This window comes from Pleurodeles waltl, chromosome 9 (assembly GCF_031143425.1).
Source record: "Pleurodeles waltl isolate 20211129_DDA chromosome 9, aPleWal1.hap1.20221129, whole genome shotgun sequence".
Taxonomy (NCBI): domain Eukaryota; kingdom Metazoa; phylum Chordata; class Amphibia; order Caudata; family Salamandridae; genus Pleurodeles; species Pleurodeles waltl.
In genome coordinates this window covers 339,248,359-339,270,725 of record NC_090448.1, presented here as the reverse complement: position 1 = coordinate 339,270,725, position 22,367 = coordinate 339,248,359, and the positions used below count along the sequence as shown (strand labels likewise).

Sequence of the window (22,367 nt, the reverse complement as noted above, 5' to 3'; positions counted from 1 at the left end):
GGCTAAGAAGATGTGTGTTCCCACAGGCAGAAGTGAACCAATCCAGTAACCCAGAGGCGTGCCAGTGCTGATAGCACTGCCTGCACTTGGGAAGCATTAAAATGTTACACATTATGCTAGTGTCATTTCAATATCCCATAATGTACCATTAGTCTGGCCTCGTAGTTCTGTCACCTGTTTGCTATCAACAGGTTCCTGAGACTACTATCGGAAATCAGAGTTTAAGTCATCTGGAGATGGTTTTTGGGCTAGTATTCTGGCTCATCAGAGGTTTGGTGACAGTGCTTCATTCAGTGCACAGTGGGTGTATGATTTTGTTGTCTGCAGGTGTGGCTGGTGGGCATAATCTAGTCTAAGCATATCTTGGGTCAGTAGCGTGCCTTTGGGGATGTGGACAACACTTATTTTAAGGGTCATTGGCTTGTTTTTCATCAGGAGACTCTGGCCAAAAGCTGCAGAGAGAATTACGGAAATGCTGGAAACATGGAGTAAGTGGAAGATTAGAAAACAGTAAGAAAGGGAGAAAGCAGGGGTCAAAAAGAACCTGTAAGAGTCAGATAAAGACACAGGAGTGGTGGAAGGAAGAGGCATGAGGTGGAATCAAGACTAGACATCCTTAGTATTCGAGAACTCCCGCCTTCTGCAGCACTGGCTCTGAAGAAAACTTTGGGTCCCTGCGCTTGTTTTTTGACGAATGGAACACTTGTTATGTTCTTTCTAATGTGTTCTGTTTGAATGTTTGTGTATAGTGCATCTTGGTGGCAAGTGTTACCCGAAGCAGTGTGACACCCAGCTAAATGGCAAAGCTGAGCAGTGATGGCTGTAGGAGGCGTGTTGTGGAGGATTTCTGTTAGGTGTTTGTGTGTGGTGTATTTTGGTGGCATGTGCTGCATGGAGCACCGAAATAGATGACAGTATTGTATATATGAGCTGTGTTAAATGTATGCGATATGTTCTGTCTAGGGTTTTGGATGTTTGTTTGTGGGATGCTGTGGTGCAAGTGGTTGTTTGAGGTCCTTGGTGACCTACAGTATGGCGGACCAGAGCAGGGCTGTATGCAACGTGTTCTGTGTAATGTGGTCACGAGGAACTAAGAACGCTATCTACCCTCAGTGAGTGGAATGTTCTAATAGCAGAACATTTTTGCCTGGCGCTATACCAGTTGTCGTATTTGGTATAATGTTGAAAACTTAAAGAGGGCCTTTTATGACCACTAAAGCTGTGGTGTAATGCAAAATAACAGGGTCCCCAAGTCTCCCATTTCTCACAGATATTCATTGACTTTGGGCTGAAGGGGCCTCGACTGAAAGGTTGTGGGCCCCTGGAGGATTTGGGCCCCCCCTGCATTGCAGGAGCTGCAGTGCTCTGTGTTACGCCCATGCCCTATTGCCAGCTGTCTGCAGTGGGTAGGAAATGCAGGGATAATGAACATTTCTGAGATGTGTGGGGTTAGAAATAAAAGTGGGATAAAAGGAAGCTAGTGGCTTTCCTGCAAGGCTGAAGTGAAATGAAGAAGATGGTAAATGCCTACTAAGAACTGTCTCTTTGTTTTTGTATTTTCACAGGGAACAATGCCAAATCCTTCGTACGCTCCAGCAGAGGTGCCTTACGTAAGAGCAAGATTCTTTCGGGGTTGTTAAGGTCCAGAAAAGAGTAGAACAAACGTTCTAACATATGATCCACCAGGTCTTCCACAGATAGTAGTCTCGTCAATGTATCACATCCACATGTGGAGCATCTGTAGCTTTCTTAAAATGGCTGGCAGACATGATCTCCTTGAACAGCTCCCAGAGTCCCTCTTCCACTGCAAGTTTCCTTGTACAGACTCATCAGAAACATATCTGCTGTTCGGACCTCTGTTTTGCACTCAAATTTGAAACAACAGAAGTCCAGGGGCTGCACTTAGCACCTCAGCTAACGTTCTATGAAATTGATGTAATTTAACCTTAAAAAAATTGAATAATTTCAGCCTTTAGACATTGACTTTCATGCTTCCTCCTCCCAGAAGATAACCTAAGTGGTGCATAGTTGATGAGAAGAATATGAATGATAGTGGCAGCAATGAGATATAAATGAGACAGAAAGCAGCCATGTGTTATTCCTGAAGGGGTTGATGAAGGAGGTTGCCTGCCCAACTAGGTTCATAAGGTCCATCAGTACACCGCAGCTCCAGACTTTTCCTCTGGACATGTGAAACACTGGCTGAGTATGGAGAACAATATGTGACCAGAGACACAGCTTACCTCATCTTATGCCCCAAAATCTTGTTATCCACAGTAATTGCCCCATCCAGGAATTTCCAAAGAACGCAAAAATATCAAATCCAGTACCTCGATTACCACTATCTGATCGAGGTAGGCAGATGTAGAGGGAGGAATGGTGAATCTAAACTTAATTTATATACCTCACCCATACAGTGGTAGGAGTTATTCTGGAGGTTCAAAGAGCCATGTCAACCGTGTACCAGTCAACAGCCGTCCTCCACGCCCACATCATCCTAGTACCTCTGAATCACCGAGATTCAGGAAAGAGTAGGCTTAGTAGGGTGTATCGTATATTGACCAAACCTTGGAACTTTCCCTGCTAGACCAGACCAGCACAGGAAGCAAACAGCAGAGGCACACCACCCCTAACAGCCGCTACAACAACCAGAAACAGAGAAGTGCTATACAAAGGCCCACACAAATCATATAGATCTAGACCAGCTGTAGGTTTGATGTAAGCAGCCAACAACAGGGCTACCATAAACAAACAGTCACAGTGCAACTTTATGCACACTAATGAAGCAGCTGTACAAAGGCAGAAATAGAACATATGCAGATAAAAGGTGACCAAACAGCCAAACGCATGTAAAATTAGTTCCACATAGCAGCTGCATACTGGTAGTGCGAGAGTCGTTATTCTCAGGAACTATTGCCCCATGGATAAAGAACTTTATGAATTGGCTTAAAAGAACTATCATCTAACCATTAAAAAAAACTCAAGCATCCTTTTTTGCCATTAAAATTGCTGAGTCTGGCAACAAAAGTAGAGAGATCTTTAATATAGTGTGGAAATCCTCTCATCCGGATGTGCTTTCTCTGCCTTTAATTGGTTCTCCCAATTTGTATGCGCAACTTTCGGTTATCTCTGATGATAAGATCACTGGGATTGTGGATGTTCTTGATTCCCGAGGCTCTGAGAGCTCCCTAGAGGCAGGCAGAATAGATGTGTCATCTTCCTGACTCGCTACGATCTCTTTCTGCGCCCTATACGAGTTTTCTCCCGTTTCTTTGGAATACTGTAAGCCAGGCTCTCCCATAGTTCCCTACCCTCCTTGGATCCAGTCAGCCTGTTTAAATTCCATCAACCCTGGTTTAAATGTTCTCTTGAATAGCGCTATTCAGTCAGCAATGGCTCCTAGCTGTTGGAAACAAGTGTCGCTGATACCGTTGTTGAAAGAAATCTTCGGCTGATCAATCTACTCTGAGTAATTTCAGACCAATCTCCTTACTGCCTGCTTTTTCTGTAATACTGGAGAACTGTATTAAAAGACAGTTGTCTATTTTTCTGGAGGAGGGCCAGCTTTTGCACCCATCACACTCGGGATTCTATCCACACTTTAGTACGGAAATCACTTTGGTCGGGGTAACTGATTACATCAAGATGGCCGTGGACCAAGGGAAACAGGTTACACTGATATTGTTAGACTTATCCATGGCCTTTGACACTGCCTCTCATGGTAACCTCCTCCAGCGTCCGGAAAACTTAGGCATTAGTGGTGCATATTTAGCCTGGTTCTATTCCTTTCTATCAAACAGAAGTCAATATTCTGGATGCCACCTTTTGCCTCAAGCTTTAAGGCCTTAAAATTTGGGTATCGCAGGACTCAGCCCTGACTCCGACACTTTTTAATGTCTATATGACCCCCTTGACATCACTGGTGGAATCTTTCGGTGTTCAGATCGTGTCTTGACACCAGCTATTGCTAACCGTGCATAAGAATGTATCTAATGTTTACAGTCAATTTAAGTCCTTCCTTACAGAAGTTTTTGGTACGAATCAGTAGTCTACAGCATAACTCCAGCAAAACTGAAATCCTGTTATTTGGCTCCCCTCCACACATTTGGGATGGAAACTTTTGGCGGATCGTACTCCTCCCCCCACCCCAGGTGCATCTGTGCGTAGTTTGGGGATCAAATTTGACAATTTCTTCTCTTTTGGACCTCAGGTGTCAACAGTGATTGGCACATGCTTCAGACTCCTTAAAACCCTGAAGAAATTCTTATGCCTTCTCCCTGCTGTAGCCCAGAAGATGTTCATTCACACGACCAGCTTGATTATGCAAATTCCCTGTATGTGGATCTTCCGGCCTACCATCTACGGGACTTCAGCTAGTACAGAATGCAGCCATCTGGTTACTCTTAAGTGTCCCTAGGAAGGCACACATACATCAACACCTGAAGAGGTTGCATTGACTGCCCATTTAAGAGAGAATCAAGTTCAAATGGCTCACTCTGCACATCAGGCCTTCTATCAGGTCGGCCCAGTTTATTTGTCCAAGAGGCTTGCCCCTATCTCCCGGCCAGATGAGGTGCTTCCTCTTTTGCATTGTTTGCTGCCAGAGCCTGGAATGCTCTTCCTTTAGTTCTCCACGCCATGAAAAAATAAGTTGCCTTGAGACATTACCTTAAAACCTGGCTGTTTCAATCTGCCTATCAGTAGGTTAGCTTCTACCTGGGTCGAAATTCTAGTCTGCTCAGCGCCGGGACACTCTCCAAGTAGCTGCGTGCTCTATAAGGTCCAGATCGATAGATATAGGTAATGAAATACAGCCATGCACAGGGATGGGCAGAGCATCCATGCAATCCATGTACAAGAAATGACTAAACAGCAACACACAGATAGAACCTAGACTAAGCAGCATATAAACAATGGAATAGAAGTTACCCTCGGTCAGCAACACAGCAGTTTCCCAAAGTATAAACAGCAGGATGCAGGCATTGACAGAGCAGCCGCGCAAGGACTCTGATGACAAGACAGTTTTATGGTGACAGTAGAGTGGACCGTAGTGACAAAAACAAGCAGTGACCAAGGGCCAGATGTAGGTAGGTTCCGATTTGCGACTTGCAAATTGCGATCGGAATGTATGATGGTGTCCCTGACACCATCTGCGACTCGCAAGGGGGTCGCAAAGGCCCACCTCATGTCTATTCATGAGGTGGGTCGCAATTTGCGACCCTCTTGAGACTCGCGGCACTCACAGGGATGGTGGCCTGCTGGAGACAGCAGACCACTATGTCTGTGACTGCTTTTAAATAAAGCTGTTTTTTTTTTTTGTAATGCAGCCTGTTTTCCTTAAAGGAAAACGAGATGCATTACAAAACTAAAAAATGAAATGTTTTTGTTTCATTTTTTCAGAGCAGGCAGTGGTCCGTAGGACCACTGCCTGCTCGGGAAATGTTTTTTCAATGCCATTCACAAAGGAGAAGGGGTCCCATGGGGACCCCTTCCCTTTTGCGAATGGGTTAGCACCCATTTGAAATGGGTGCTAACTGCGATTGTTTTGCGACCGCATTCGCGGTCACAAAACAATACAACATTGCGCTGCGACTCGCAATTAGGAAGGGAACACCACTTCCTAATTGCGACTCGCAATCCTATTTACGACTCGGTAACCAGGTTACCGAATTGTAAAATGGGGTTTGGGCATCGAGATGTGCTTTTTGTACATCGCAAACAGCAAAATTTGCTGTTTGCGACGTGCAAAAAGCTTAGTACATCTGGCCCCAAACTACTGCATACATGCTGGGTCAAAACAGCCACATACTGGCTGAGACAGTGACTACGCAGCGACATAAAGGCAATATGGCTGTAAATTGATTGAGACTGACATCATAAACAGGTGCGGTTTACTGGTACTTACAGTCATGTATGGTTAGGCCTATGCCCAGGTGTGTGATTAGGAAGCAAATGTTGACAGTGGAGTAAAGTGATGGTCCACTACAAAATATGTCATGGGCCAAGAGATTGCTCCTTTTCTGACCATGGCTTTTTAACATTGTGTGCCAAACTTCAATAAGTCTGTCTATAATTACAATGGAATTCTAAGTTGCTGCCAGCATTTAGGCCCATTTTTATACTTTTTTAGCGCCGCATTTGTATCATTTTTTTACGTAAAAGCGGCGCAAACTTACAAAATATAATTGTATTTTTTAAGTTTGTGCCACTTTTGCATAAAAAAATGATGGATATGTGGCGCTAAAAAAGTATGAATATGGGCCTTACAGTCCTGGGGAGGGTCTGCCAAGTGCCCCCCCAGCCCTTTATAATATGAGTGTCCATCCTGTTCCCCACATGGAGGGACGTATTTTGCTTCATGTTTGAAGACTACTATTAGCAACAGAATTCTCCCATATTAATTTGGTGTTATTGGGGTGGGATTGCATTGCCTGCAGCATGTTACCACTGTGCCTCTTTCCTTTCCCAGGGTGGAATGGCAATGCCTGGCTATCAGTCTGGAAACACCATTGTAAGTATATTTTCAACTCAAGGCAAAGATTTACCAAGGGCTGCATAAGTTTGCTGTGCATCATTCTATATTGCTAAATAAATCAAAACAATGATTTGTGTCCCTCTGTCCCATGCAATCCTCAGCTCAAACCCTTAGTAAATAGCCCCCTTGGTAAGCACCTTTCATTGCTTAAGAAAAATCCATGATTGGCCAAGAAGGGGTAGTGCTTGTCCAGCTCAATGAGGGAGCAAACAAACAGCCACTATCTGACCCTAATATAACCACTACCAGACCTCACATGGCCGCAACAGACTCTCACGTAGCCTTCAAGATACACTCATGCGGCACTAATAGATCCTCAAGCAATACAGCTGCTCAATTGCCATCATATAACCCTTCGGAGAACCTCATTCATCATTGTCAGAACCTCAAAGAGACCTCACAGTCACCAGTAACCCTTCTAGAATCCATAACAGCTCCACAGACCCTCACACAGCTCACAATAGGCTCTGTCTCAGGCACCTTTACTCACCCTTAGTGCTCTCAGGTCTGACCATCTTCTTCTGTAAATGCCTGTCTTTGAGTGTGTCGGCATCCTTCCACCAAATCCACCAACAGAACCTCAAGCAGCCCAACAGGGCAGGTCATCATACAGACCCAGATAGCCTGCTTCCCAGTGAAACGTTTAATCACCAATAGAGGTCACAATCCACCAGTGCTTGGTTGTGTGTGAGTGGCCCTGTGTGCAGCTTCCGCAGATGGATGTCTGTGAGTCAGTCTGCATACTTCCATCAGACCACCAATGGAAACTCAAATAGCAAAAGGAGCCATCACACAGACCAACACTGTATTCTTGTTAGAGACACATTTAATCACCCATAAAACTCACTGTTCACCAGCGAGTGAGAGTTTAAGGTGCGAGTGGGTGCAACTTCTGCAGACGGATGTCAGTGAGTCCGTCAACATCCTTCCATCACGAACCACCAATGGAACCTCAAACACCCAACAGGCCATCACCCAGAATCACATATTATTCTTGTCAAACAGACATTTAGGCCCATATTTATACTTTTTGACGCAAACCAGCGGCGACTCTGGTTTGCGTCAAAAAATGTATCGCCGGCTAACACCATTCCTACGCACCATCCGGGTGCCTTATTTAAGGATTGACGTTAGCCGGCACTGCCGGCTGGTCAGAGTAAAAATAAATGGCTCAAACCAGGCAGCCCCGGTGTAGGGGAAAATGGGGGTTGTGCGTCAAAAAATGGTGCAAGTCAGGTTTGAGTCAAAAATCATGGCTCAAACCGGACTTGCGCCATTTTTTGACGCACAACCCCCATTGAAATGACTCCTGTCTTAGCAAAGACAGAAGCCATACCCCCTTGCCCAATGGCCATGCCCAGGGGACTTCTGTCCCCTGGGCATGGCCATTGGGCACAGTGGCATGTAGGGGGGGCCCAAATTAGCCCCCCTATGCCACTATAAAAAATAAAAAAATAATACCACAACTTACCTGTACTTACCTGGGATGGGTCCCCCTATCCATGGGTGTCCTCCTGGGGAGGGCGAAGGTGGCAGGGGGTGTCCCTGGGGGCAGGGAAGGGCACCTCTGTACTGCTTCCATGGTCTGAGACCATGGAAGTGAGCCCACAGGTCCCTTAACGCCTGCCCTTACCCAGGCGTTAAAAAATGGCGCACATCAGGCTGTGCGACGTTTTTTAAGGCCCGTCCCCTCCTGTGCGTCAAAATGACACAGGAGTATAAATAAGGCGCACAGGCCTTAAAGTCATTTTTGGGACGGGAAAGCCTACCTTGCATGTCATTAACGCAAGGCGGTTTCCCACATCCAAAAAATGACGCACACAGAGGTTTTTTGACGCCCGCGGGGTCGGGCGTCATAGTTTAAATATGGGGCAAGGTTTGCGCCGAATATGCGTCAAAATATTTGACGCACATTCAGTGTAAACAGAGTATAAATATGCCCCTTAATCTCACACAAAGCTCACAATTCTCCAGTATGTCGAGGGCTGTGTGTTTGTGCGCGTGATTGTTAGAGGCTGTGCGAAACTTGGGTAGATATATGTGTCAGTCTGCACCCTCCCTTCACCTCGCCTACTCTCGTCAGCGTTCGCTGAGGCGTGTTGAACGCAGCCCTCCCTGTGCCACCTCCCCTCTGCATTCCTTATGAGTTCACCAACCTGTCTGAAGCGAGTGCTGCATCCCCGCCCGCATTCCTGCATGTACTGCAAGCCCAGGCCTGATTGTGCAATTCTTGCTTTTATGTGTTTTTTGTAGCCCATCCCGTACTGTGGCAACATTTTCGGAGGGCTGTCTCCCGAGCAGACAATTGTAATTCGTGGGTTCATTCCCAATGGTGCCAGCAGGTAAAGAAAACACTAAAAGTACATATGTAACAGATTAAGTATTTTTATAGATACGTTAATGTGGAAATATAGCTGTATATCTTTATAAATCACATGTTCCACAGACGCAGATATTCTGTGGCATTTGTGATGCTAAGAAAAGTACGAACGGATGTGGCAGCTCATTTAAGTTCAGGATGTTCGGCGAAGTCTTCTTGGGTCAAAGCCTGCAGGGCAGAACATTATACGGCAACATATTTAATGACAAAACATTTTAAGGCAAAATATTGCAAAACAGTATCATATTCTGTTTTTTTGTTGTTGTTGAGAGAAACATAATACATCATGTTAAATTGTAAAGAGGCTTTTCAAGAGATGTGTCTGAGCTATGTTGATACCTAGACACAGTGATAAACGCCACGGCTCCTGTAGTGTTCGTCTCGGATGACGGCATTTTGCACAGGCGCTTGCCAGCTGTCTGCCACCCCACTTCCATTACGAGGGCGCCAGCTCCCGTCTTAAGTCTTCTCAGTTCACAGTCCCCACTTCCATAGTGAGAAAACAATGACATTCCCTCCTCCCACTCCCAGGCGTGGTCCACCTGTTTCTTCCTCTTAGCTAATGTCACCAGATCTCCTCCGTGTCACCAGGGACACCGTGTCTGGGTCTGAGCCTTTATGTAACAACGCAAAGCACTCGGGCAGTTGCTGTCTTGGTTCACCTCAGTTGAACTAAACCTCTAGGTTTCAGTGATGTTTCGAAGAAGAAACTGGATTGGCAGTTTGATGCCCTGTTTTCTTGGAGACATCTGGGGCCAGATGTAGCAACATTTACAATCGGGACCCGCAAATTGCGAGTCAGAGCGACTCCCAATTTGCGAGTCGCAATTCTAAATGTTGGATGGTGTCCCTGACACCATCTGCGATTCGCATGGGGGTCGCAAATGCCCACCTCATGAATAATCATGAGGTGGGTCGCAATTTGCGACCCCCTTGCAAATGGCGGCCCTCACAGGGATGGTGGCCTGCTGCGGACAGCAGACCACCATGTCTGTGACTGCTTTTTAATAAAGCAGTTTTTATTTTTGTAATGCAGCTCGTTTTCCTTAAAGGAAAACGAGATGCATTACAAAAACGAAAAATGAAACATTTTTGTTTCATTTTTTCAGAGCAGGCAGTGGTCCATAGGAAAAAATTTTTGCAGTGCCATTCACAACGGGGCCCTTCCCTTTTGCGAATGGGTTACCACCCATTTAAAAAGCGTGCAAATTGCGATTGGTTTGCGACCGCGTTCGCGGTCACAAACCAATCCTGCATTGCACTGCGACTCGCAATTAGGACGGGAACACCCCTTCCTAATTGCGACTCGCAGACCCGTTTTGCGATTCGGTAACTAGGTTACCGAATCGCGAAACGAGGTTTGTGCATTGCGATGTGATTTTTGCACGTCGCAAACAGTGAAATTTGCTGTTTGCGACGTGCAAACTGTTTGCTACACCCGGCCCCTGGTAGCTTACAGTTTGCACATCAGATTTCAGCCATACTGTTTCTCCCACTTACCCACTCTGCCATCTGTCCTGCTTCTGCTGAGAGTTTGTGCCATTCTGCTTCATGGGACAGGCAATAGTGGGCCTCCACCTCCCCCGTCATCCATTCAGTGGAAGAATCAGCAAGGGTTCTTGGGGCCCTAATGCAAGTTAGAAGCCCTTGACCTCTGGTTGGCTAGTAAGATACATCCATGATTAAATAACGAAGAGTATCAAGTCTTTATCAACACTGGGTGTCTTTAAACAATAGGTGTTAGGGGAGAGGAGGGAGAAAGGCTGGTGGTTATTCTGAGAAGTGAGTTGAAAAAGATGTGATAAACATGTCACCAGAGAAGAGAGCGTAGACTGTATGATATGACAAGGCACCAGGATAAAGTCTTGTGGTATCTACCCGACTGAAGGGTGGGTGAACGAAAGAAAGGTCTTTCCTCTGCAAGCACGCACAAACTATTTGAAGTTCTTTTACAGCAGGGTTAACCGAGATTTCAGAGATGGTCAACTAGACAACAACTCTTGCGTTAGCACAGAAAGTAACAAAACCAAAGCCCTGATTGGTTCCTTAAAGTCGAAATTCAAGGGGTTTGATTGTCCTTTGTTGACGTTTAAATCAGTACAGTGTGTTTTGTTAACCATACCGAAGTGGTAGCATGAAATGATTGTCTGCTGTGTGTCTTGGAAAAGATAAATCGTTTCTAACAAGGTAATCGGGAGCAGTTAATATTGAAATGAATGAATTCTCCTCTCTTTTTTGCCATTGGGGGCATATTCAGCACTGGGTCCAGGTCACACCATTTAGTTGGTTGTAAACCACCCATTTTTTACAGATGAGGGCAGTTCTGCTCAAGCCTTCCTCCTCACACGGGGTGTTTACTCCTGACGTGTGTCTGCCTGTGGGTAGTATGATTCGTCCATGCTTTACATTACTCTAGGCATTCATATTGGTTGTATAGATAATCTGCTGTGGAACCTGAGAGACGTGTTTATTATCATGAATAGCATGACCACTTGCCAGGTTGACCGCCTCACTCCAGGTCATTAAGGACACTGTCTCCAGTCCTGAACTTTCCACCTACAAATCATTACAGGTATGTTAGCAGTGGTGGACTGGCTTATTCGGGAAGTGTGACACTGCCAGATGGGCCAGCTTGAAATGGCCAGAATGCGGGCTCTTTTGCTCTTTTTTTCTTTTTTTGGTCTTATTATAACCCACGGAACAAAAAGAAATGGCCTACTCACTGGCACTTTCAAGCCAGCCCACTTGCCCGTTCTAGGGTGCCCACAAGGCCAGTCCTGCACTGTGTTAGCTTAATTAGTTAAATGGAAGCAAAGCAAGGGTACAACACCCCAAATGTACTACATGCTGCCACTCAAATATCCAACACTGAAAAGAGTGTTTGTAATGACTCTAGAGCAGAGGTCTTCAATCTGTGGGTCGCGACCCCCAGGGGGGGCGTGGAGTCCTAGAAAAGGGGTCGCGCATTTCCCCAGCTGATCATTAAAATGCTTCAGTTGAACTTTAATTGATGAGTCTCCTGTGCTGTGAAATGAAGCTGCACAGACAGCTAAAGAAGCCATCATGCCAGGGTCCTGCTTCTTGAATGAATGTGAGCTACGAGTTGATCTGCAAATGGTGAAATATACAAACATGAAGATGTTTTGGAGCTGGTTCTGGCTGTAATTGATGGAATCACTCAAAGCTTTGTGATGACAAAGATTTGTTCTTTTTGAGTGGCAGTGCAAAGAGTTAACAACTGGGCTGGGGAGTTTGTGCTTTTAATTGTAATTGTGTATACATAGTGCTTACTACCCCTGAGGAGGTGTTGAACGGACAGCTATTAGAAATGTATTATATATGGTCTGGTAGTACTTAAATCTACATTTTGGAAACACCATTTTATCTTAAACCTTTCTCTGCATTTTGTAGTGGCCTACATTTTCACAGTGCTTTCTGTCACAGGCTGTTACCTCGTGGCACTAAAAATACACAAGTCACTATTCTCCACTGCACCAACCAAGATTTAATTCTGTGGCTGTCTGGATACACACAGACCTCTGCAGTGCATTAACTAATAGAGGTTTCATAATGCACTACATTGCATTTCCCAATGAGTAACCACTTTTTAAATTTATTTTTCTTTTAAGCTGCCTGTTATTTTATATGTAGCTGCCTGACGATGAAAGACCTAAAAAAAACACTTACAGAATATTTTGAGGCATATTTATGAGAGGCTTGCGACACCAGAGTATCACTTTTATTGACGCTCCGGCCGCACAAGCCTCTCAGTCATACCTATGAGGCGACACACAGCCACCCTACTCGGCTTTGCATGGCCTCATAGATATGGAGTAAGGCAAAGCAGTGCAAGCCGCTGTGTTGCCTTACTTTGCGTCAAGGAGGCGTTCCATGGGCCTTGTGGTGGGTGTTCCCACACAACACCCTTGGATTTTGACGCTGCCCCAGATTTACAAAATCACGTAAACTGGAGCAGGGCCAAAACCTTACGCAGGCATAATGAGGAGAAATAGTTTCATTTTTCCTCAATTTTTCCTCTTTCCATGTGTGTTGCATTCTGCTGCACACATGGAAAGAGGAAAATACCTCTCAGGATTGTATTTGTTCCGGAAGATTCCCCTTCCTGCACAAAAGCAATCCTGCCTACATTGGCGCTAGGCAGCAATTTGTGCGCCAGCGCAGGGGAAAATGACAGAAATGCACTGTATTTCATAAATATGGTGCATTCCTGCCCTTATATATTGAGCTAGGGCAGAGTAGCAAGAAGACTTGCGGTGCTGCCCCACGCCAATTCCTCATAAATGAGGACCTTTGTTTTTAGACAGACCCTTGACCACGCCCCCACACTCACTGACCTTTGGTTTGCTAAAAACTGTTTAATATTATTTCCTCATCGTAAAAATGATTTGCAGTGGGAATTAGGGATGCCTATGATTGTCAACGATGAGGATTACCAGGTTCTAGAATTTTTTGTCAGGATGGGGTCCCTACGCCTAAAAAAACTTTTGAGAGGGGGTCCCGGCATCAAAATGTTTGAAGACCTCTGCTCTAGAGGGAGGAAGTTACCCTACCAATCACAGATTGAGTGAATAAATAGTAGTTAACGCTTTACAAACAGTAATGGAGAATGGATTTTAAAGTACTTCCTCGTTCCTCTCGCTTTTTTTCATTACACAGTGAGGACCCTGTGCCTTGTAGGCACACTCCTACCCATATTAAAAAACACGCGCCTCCACCACTCCTCATGCTCTTTTGTGCCTGTAGACACAGTAGGGTGAGTGCGGTGCGCTAGCTCCAGTGTGGGTTTGCTTTTTTGGCATTTCGCACAATGGGTTTGGTCAGCAGCAAGAGGATTTCTGCACATCAGGGGGCTGACACGGTGCACATTCCCCATGCGAGTCGGCAAGTTCCTTTTCACTACACTGTCCCGGTGAGCCTAAGGGCGGCAGGTTGTCGCTGGGTCTGGGGCTGTCTGCGTTGCTTTTCTCTGGCCAGATGGTGAGTGTCTGGTGCGTGAGACGGTCCCACAATGGAGCCGGCAAGTCTAAGGCAGTAAGTTCTGTGACCAGAGGGGGAGCAGCGTCTGCAAGTGGTGCAGCAGACTTTTTCTTTGCTCCACAGATGTTTCTGTCTGTGAGATCTGAAGTGCATTCCCCTAGATGGGCGAGCCGTGGCCTATTTGCTGAGGAGTCCACCCAGCCGGGGGTTTACTGTGCCTTCCTCCAGCCTCGGTGTGCATAGCTGTTTTGCCTGGACGGCCAGCTGAGGGCATAGCTGGGTGTTTGTATGTGTTTCAGAGATCTGTTGGCTGGTCTGCTTGTTTGGGTTCCACGCAATCCTTGCCCTTGTATTTGAGTCTCGTTACCTTGGCTCAGCTTCTGCATTGCTGTACATGCAGGCCAGGAACTGCTTATTTTTTGTAGCATCCCCTCCACTGCTGGGCACCTGGTGAGGATGTGTTGTTGCTATGAATCTTTACTTGGGAGTGTCTGGCCTACACCTCCGTTGCCACGCTTCCACATTTTAGGTTGAGCGCGCAAGCCCTTGCAATCTGTTGTAAGTATTATGGGCTTTTAACCACGCCCACCTCATGCCCATCACTTTCACTCGTTTGTGGGCTTGCCTTTCAAAAATCCCTTGATGTCATTGGTAAATGCTTTACGTTTGTCCCGCCATGAAGCTGCCTTGTTACTGGCTGCGGGACCGACCCTGTTACATGGATAATTAAACGATTGCTGATAGGCTTTACTGTGAGGAAACTACTTTTTTATTTGTTCTCTCCCCATGGCACTTTCAAGTCTTACACAATGCGAACTAGATCTGCAATATTGGAGCACTTTGCATTGCTACCAGTTACTTCACTTTATTTCTTTTGTTTATTGGTGTTGCACTTTACCCTTAAGTATGATGGCCGTACTGCTCGCTTTACTTCCTTTAGGCATTCACAGGCATTCCTCATTTGTCATTTTGTTTCAGTTAACAAGTGCAATGTATTTAGTTAAATTGTTTTTTTTAGGCACTGGAGAGCTCACACAGAGACTCGAACCCAGCTTCCCAGTTCCAAAGTCGGCAGCTCTAGCTGTTATGCCACATCCTCTCTATATTTATATGTGATTACAAACAGTTTCATGCTCTGTATTTGATTAGTAAGGGCTCCTTATTGTATCTGTAGCCATGCCCCTGTCGTCACCTTCCAGTCTGTACTGGGAAATCTACAAAAAATGTTTGAAACTCTTAACATGGGAACACATTACTGTAATATTTTCGCCTGCCTTGTTTATTTGTGTACAGCAGCAGTGTAGATGTCACCCAATCTTTGACAATTTCAGTTTCACTGTTTCTCATTAAAAGTTCCCTTTTGTCAGGCCTGGTCTTGCAGAGCTGCTTGTTTTTAGAGTGTTTCTCGAATCAAGCAATTACTGCAAGGAAAGTGATTCTTGCTATAAATTATAGTTATATCCAGCTGCAATGTGTGGCGCCTCTAGCCACAAACTACCTTTTTAGATTTGTATTAGTTTGCTGTTTTTCTGGTTCGTGTACTGGCTGTTTTGTTCTCTGTGCCTTTTAGAGATTGTTGTGTTGACTTTGCCTCGTCATTTCACATTTTCATTCTGCAGCCCACGAGCTGTTTATCTCGGGAGAAAACGTGCCAGGGATGATACGTCATTTCTGGTTGGTGTGCAGCCGCTTCTTGTACGTCCAGGGAGGGAATTTCTCGCTCTGTATAGTCCCTGAATGGCCATGTGTGCACAGGGGCAGTGTTCTCTGCTGCAGGGTTTAGAACAGAAACAATGTAACCTGCTCTACCTGTTGTTAAAAGTGTGTGTGTTTGTGTGTGTGCATGTTTATCCGTACTTCATGCTACAACCGTGCGCCGGTACTCAAGGGTTGAAATAGAAATCATGGAGGTGTAGGTACTTACTGCACTAAAGTACGTGTGGTCTATTAACAGTTCCAGTACTCTCCCATTAAAAGTATTGAACTCACGCTGCGATGTGCAGGTATCCCCCGTTCATATCAGAGAAGAGCAAGTAGTCAGTACCTGCCTTCTTAAACTGCCGTCATTGTACAGATATCGCTGTCAATTAGCTAAGTGAAAACATGAGCTTTATGAGGTGCTTGTCTGTTATAATAATATGTTCGTCATACCTATCTGCTGTCTGAGGCTTAACCCCAGTTCCATCATATCTTTTCACATTTTCTCAGAACACTCCTCTCCCATGTTGTCTCTTTTTGCTCTCATCTTGCTCTTTTGTCTAATGTTTCCCTCTCACCAGCATCTCTCCTGTTTCCCTAGCCATCTGTTGCATCTACATCCTGCCTTGCAACCCCTTCATGTATTGTGAATGTTAATTTAAACTCTCATAATACACTTCTTTCTATTAAGTCCTACACTCTACAGGCACGATTCACAAAGGTAAATTTAGACGTTCGGTCTAACTTTAGACCAAACATCTAAATTTATTATTTTGGGGAATTCACAAAGGGCATTTACGAGTAGTATCTTTATGTTCACAGTCGGGCGGATCTCCAACCCTTCAGGACTGACTGTTGGTCCTCACCTCTGATGGAGGGGTGGTGAATGTAGTATTCTATTGGAATAAGCATGGCAGATTTAAATTAGGATCCTAAATGGCAACATTTTCATTTTTAGCTTCAGATAGAGGAAGGTAAATGGAAGTGCATTATTTATATGCCGGGGGCACTGGAATTATGTGGCAGGAAAAGACCAAATTATGAGGCAGGATTGCCCAATTTAGGTGGCAAGAAAAGTCCAGTTATGAATTTACAAAGCCAATAGCTCTAGCTGAAACAAATGTGTGAACTATTGCATTGCAAATGCTTGTTCTGCCTGTCGAGTGTGGCGGGGTAGGAGGTTAAACGGTGGATGTATCCGTGGGCAGCTATGCACCTGCAGGATTCATTCTTCGAGGCACCGTTCTCAGTCCTTGAGGGCTGTCTGCATTTTTATGGTGCCTGTGGTGACATTCACCTGCTATCCTTCTATATAGTTGTGTTTGTCGAATGAGGACCAGTTAGCAGCTGTGGCCTGGGGCTTACTGGTGCAGGTGCTTGTCTATCGCTTCCTCGTTGCATTCAGTCCTCTGGTTCCCATCTTGCCTCGTCGGTTCAGGCCAGAGTCATACTGATGTAGTTTGTCTGCAATTTTGGGGGGGTTTTGTCTGGCCTTCATGCTTAGCCTGCAGTGGCTTTTGGCCTATTGTTTCCACTTCATATTATGGTGGTTTAGCGAGCTTCCCTGACATTTCATTTACGTCGTGTGTATTCCTTTGTAGGTTGAGCGTAAGCATTTGACCTGGTGTAAACTTAAGTAAACTTATACTGTGGATTAAAGCTATTTCATTTGTTGGTTGGTCCTTTAAAAATGCTTGCTTGCTAGTGGTCAGTTCTGCCTTTTTCTCCCTCCTTTTTCTGTTTCAGAGCAGTGACCAACTACTGTATTGTTCCACTTTGATTTCTTTATCTGTTGTTGTGACTAAATTTCTTTGGTGCTCCCCTTTTACTGTGAGTGTTTTAGGCTGGTAGCTGCCTGCGTTTTATTTCAGCCTTCCGTTCCTTCCACCTCCTCCCATATAGCTGACATTTGTTTTGGCTTTATTTCAGTGCTGTCCTCCTTTACCTCCGGCTCCTAAAATAAGTTTATTTTACTAAACAAACACACAGTCATTTTGCTCACTGCTCACGAAAGCCACAATATGCCCTTGCATCACAGAGAGTCTCTCTCTCCAGGGCCCCTCCCTGCCAGCACTCATGACATTGTACACAGGGCATTGCTTATCTCCTTTATTGGCGCCATAAATCTTGTCTGGTTGTTCTGCTAACTTCATTAGAGCTTTGTTGAAATGCTAGACAAAAATGCTTGCAAGACCTTTCATTCTGTTACCATACAAACACTGTCCTTGGCCCGAAGGGTGAAATTCCCTTTCTGTTCACATACAGTATATTTTTCATTTTGCTTTTCCAACATTGTTTTTATTTACTTCTAGCACCCCTTAAGGGTGCATGTGTGTTCATGCCATCTCCCACCCTCCCCTCTATGTACTGTTTGTTGCCCTGTTCCCCTACTGCCTTTCTCTCACTGTATCCCTTTGTTGCTTGCCCATCCCTCCTCCTCCTTCTATCTGTGGTCTTGCTGCCCCCTCCCACTCTCCTCCTGCTCTTTGTTGTCTAGCTGTCCCCTCCTGCCCTGCCCACATAGTCCTCCTGTTGGGTGCCCCCTCCACCCACCGTCCAGTTAGGTCCGCCATCACCTGCTATAACAGAAAAGGCCACCCTGTTCCACTTTGTTTGCCCCGCCCACCCCACACAAAGCCTCCCCGGGTTCTCTAATGTTTAGAAACTAATGATCAAGTGTACTTTTACCTAATTATTATGTCACAGAACCCATTCATCAGCAGCATCGATGCATAAGACATTACTGCCACGTACCAGAGTGTGTGTGTTAAAATATAACTGCCAAGTTTCCCAGTCCCATGCGTGCAGTCCATTTTTTTTCCTGTGAATTCTGGAACCTGTAGTTCTGATTTATAATGAACTAAACAATGCTACAAAATCCCAGAATGCAAAGAAAAAACTTGGGCTTGACCAGCAAATCATGCATGGCCCTAGGAAGCTTGGCAGGGTGTTAAACACATTATATTGCTCTCATACATTGCCTGGGTTTAGTTATCGCCTCGCTGGTAAATGCATTTGGGATATTTACTAAAACTAAACTTTTCAATTTGGAAACACGAGGCACTTGCACGCTGACCAGTGCCAGTTTGTTTTGGTTGACTATGCACTTGTTTGGTCAATGAATTAGTATAGTCAATAATGATTGATCCTTTTGTTACAATAACGCACACTCGGTGCCACACACAACGCACATGTTTACACAGAAATAATCACGCTGAACTGCATGCTTTCACATCAACGCGTATTTGTTGAAATACCAGAACTTTACAAATTTAAATTACATACTTATGTCATGAAAACGGCAACCTATTTCAGCCAAAGCAAACGGTCAACGTTACATTTTAGCATTTAAGTCATTACTTTTCTCTTTCCGTGGACCTGGGGGAGATTTTTTTTTTAAAAACAAGACATGGCAATGCCAATAGGTATTACCTATGTGAGACCTGCTGGCTTTGTCAATGTTTTTTAGCCATGTTGTACTCCAGCTGTGCTGCATAGTTTAAAATAAATATATTGACAAAGTCAGCGGATCTCGCATAGGTGAGACCTATTGGCTTTGAAATACTAGTCTATCATGCACATAAGCTCTTTGGGGTGTCTGTGGTGTCCTTCTCTGCTGTCTTTGCCTGATGATTCTTCTGGTTGCGGGTCTGGTCAGCGGATCTGGTTGTACCTTCTTCTTTTATTAGATTGCCATCAGGGTGCCGGACTGTTCGGTCAACAATTGGGTAGCCTGGCTGGCTATCCCTCATGGGTTGGTTGCACGCCTGGTCCTGCGGGTCCTCTTCCAGCAATTTTTTAACACCTTGGGAACACTCAGTTGTCGGTGCCCAGGGGGTTCCCCGCATGTGGGCCCCCTTTCCTACTCTGTCTGTAAGGGCGGTCTCTGCCCATTTGGGGTAGGTGGCTAGATATCTTTCCCGTTGGAGGTCCCTGGGGCTGCGCTCGTGGCTTAGGCTGTCTGGTGGGCACATGACCTGTGGTGACAGGCAGAGTTCCTTCCGGCTTGGGTGCCTTCCTTTCCATCTGGTGGGTGTGGTGCTTCGTTTGGTCCCTCCATCTCTTCGACTTCATCTTTCTTTCTCCAGTTTAGGGGTGCATCCCTGTTCCTGTCCTGAGGCGGGTCTTTTGGATCCCGCTGATTTGGGTCATTAGAGGGGGGGGGAGGGTATGCTGCCCTTTTCCTGGTACTACAGGTAGTCGGGATATTTCGGCCAGTGTTGGTTCTTTGGCGCCACATCTGCAGGGTGTCATCTATTCCCTTCACCTGCTGTCTGACGGCGGCTACTTCCTCTCTGGTCTCCTTGGGTCTTTGTGGCTGTGATCGTGTGACAGGTAGTGTTCCTACATGTTTCCCTATGTCCGTGTCTTCAGAGGTTTCTGGGGTTCGCTCTGGGGTCAAACGTTTGCAGTCTCCGTTTGGACTATGGCCCGAGCCACTGCTTTCTGCCATAGTTTTGGCTTCCTTGTTGACTATTCTGGCATCTCAGGGTTTTTTGGTTTTTGCAAGGCATTTGTTTCTATGGGCTCCGTTACTTGTGGGTTAGTGGGGGCCTTCTTGCCTGCAGAGTTCTACATGGTTGAGCCGTTCTCCTGTACAGAAGGTTTCCTCCTGTCTGGTATTTTGTATTTCTCCTCAGGGGTTTTGCCATGGTGTGTTAGTTGTGGGCTTGGGTGGGCCTCTCTGCATGCCCTTGCATTGCACCTCTTCTCCGGTTTTGCTTCCGGTGGACAGGTGGTGTCGATTTTGGGGTTGGATGCCCTGATGGGTCCTTGCCCTGTGGGCCTGATATTTGCTGCCCTCTGTTTCCCTGCGCCAGGGGTTTCTGGTTCAGGTTCAGAGAGGGTGGGCTCTGGTTGTTCTGGTGGCTCCGACACGTGCAGTTCTGTTTGCTTCCCTCTGTTGATGGAAATGGTGATGGATTTGGTATGGCGGGTTCCCTTGGTTTCGTCTGCCATGTGGTTTCTGAGTCTCCTGGTGCCCTCTTTGGCGATTCACAGGTTGCCGCCTTGGCGATTGTGTGGGGTAGCTTCATGTCGCAGGATCTGTCGGCTTATGTCTCCCCTTCTGTGCTGTCATCTGGAGTGTGTCTGTGGGGTCTTCGCTTCCACATTGGAAGTCGTTTGGGGCTTGGTATGCTGAAACATGTGTGGTTCCACTTTCTGTTTCTCTGCCTCAGGTGCTGGTTGGGCTGTTGTGGCTTTCCGGGCCCCGTAAGGGGCTCTGGTGGTCAGTTGGAGTCTGGTCTCCAGGTTCTTTGAAGAGTGGTCTATTCTCCAACCATTCCCTCAGGTTGTGTGTCCCTCTTGGCGTTTTTCCATCTGGTTTTGTGGGCTCTCCAGTATCCCCTGTTTGTTTCTCTGTTGTCTGTGAGGTTGCGCCTTCTGCCTTTGCAAATGTTTTATCTAGTAGTGGTCCTATCGGCTCACGGAGGGGGGGGGAGTACGACTCCTTGTCTGTCTCCTTTTTTGTGTGTCTCCGATGTACTGTCTGCTATGTTGCAGCTCGGCTGTCTTTCCTGTTTGTTTGTCCATTCTTGTGCGTCTGTTTTGGGTATTTCTGTGCAGGTGCTTGTACAGTTGTCCTGGTCTTTTTTGGTTTGATATGTCTCACTGTTTAAAGGAGATAAGCGAGAGGGACGAGGAAGTCATGTTTCTATAACTTACCAGTAATTATATTACTTTGAGTCCTACTCACGCTAATCTCCATTACGGACGTCTCTCCCTCCCGGTTGTCGGGCAGTGTCTACAGTGGCTTGGAACGTACAGGAGGCGTGTTGGAGCTCGGCATTTTTAATATGGGTGTGTCTACGAGGTACAGGGGCCTCACTGTGTAATTGAGATGAGCGAGAGTAGGACTCGGGTAATGTAATTACTGGTAAGTAATAGAAATATTATGATACTGCATGTCCAGCTAAGAGGCTATCTCCAACTACAGGCTCACTGTGTAGAGCCTTGGCCCTCGCTTCAGTCCACGTGTTCCTAGAGTGCTTGCACCGGAAATGACAGATGTACGCTCTCGTGCGTCAGGGATACGCAAGATTGGTGAGGCTACATCATACACAGTTTATAGAGGTTAGAATAACCAGGCCTGCTTTCAAGACACTGATTTAAGGACATATACACTCCAACCATTTTAAAATCAATTTTAGTCAAGAAGGATGTAGCAGTGGCGTAGCAAGGACGTCATGCTTCCCACTGTAGGTAATAAAAATGGCCCACTAACGGAGGGTTAAGGAGTAAAATACAAAATTTATAAAATGCAGCATCTGGACCCCGTTGTCACTGCACCTGCTTCACCACTGGTAACTACGCCCCCAGCAGTGTAGTCAGACTTTGACTATAAAACTGTCTTGGCTGGCAAAAGTCACGTGCAAATTGTGCACCACCAGTCTGTTTTTTAGCCAACCACATTTTTCTTCCTGGCTCCACTACTATTCTTTTAGCAATAAAAGAATGGCTTTAGAAATTCCAGCATGCAAAGTGCTGTTGGCTAAATAGCCGCCAGGACCCATTCCCTCCCAGACGTCTTCCTTGACGGAGAAGGTAAGTGGGCATCCAAAAGAGTGTGGGGGGAGGGTGCCTGTGTGTGTGGGTGCATGTCTGCGGAGGAGGGTGGTAATTGTGTGCGTGTACCCGAGTGAATGTGAATGTTTGTGTGTGTGTATGTGCTCGTGCATGGGAGTGTCTGTGTGGATGAATGTGAGTGGGGGTGTCTGTGTGGATGAATGCGAGTGAGTGGGGGTGTCTGAGTGC

At 45.9% G+C, this 22,367-nt stretch overlaps 1 protein-coding gene across 2 annotated transcripts in view; it reads left to right on the top strand.

The window, feature by feature from the left end:
• Positions 1 to 22,367, top strand: part of LOC138259273 (galectin-4-like) — a 142,087-nt gene that overhangs the window by 102,669 nt on the left and 17,051 nt on the right. For both annotated transcript variants that reach the window (XM_069206886.1, XM_069206887.1), the window contains 3 exons: positions 1,566 to 1,610; positions 6,470 to 6,511; positions 8,789 to 8,877. In XM_069206886.1, the coding sequence (XP_069062987.1) occupies positions 1,566 to 1,610; positions 6,470 to 6,511; positions 8,789 to 8,877 (176 nt within the window). The remainder of the gene's footprint in view (positions 1 to 1,565; positions 1,611 to 6,469; positions 6,512 to 8,788; positions 8,878 to 22,367) is intronic.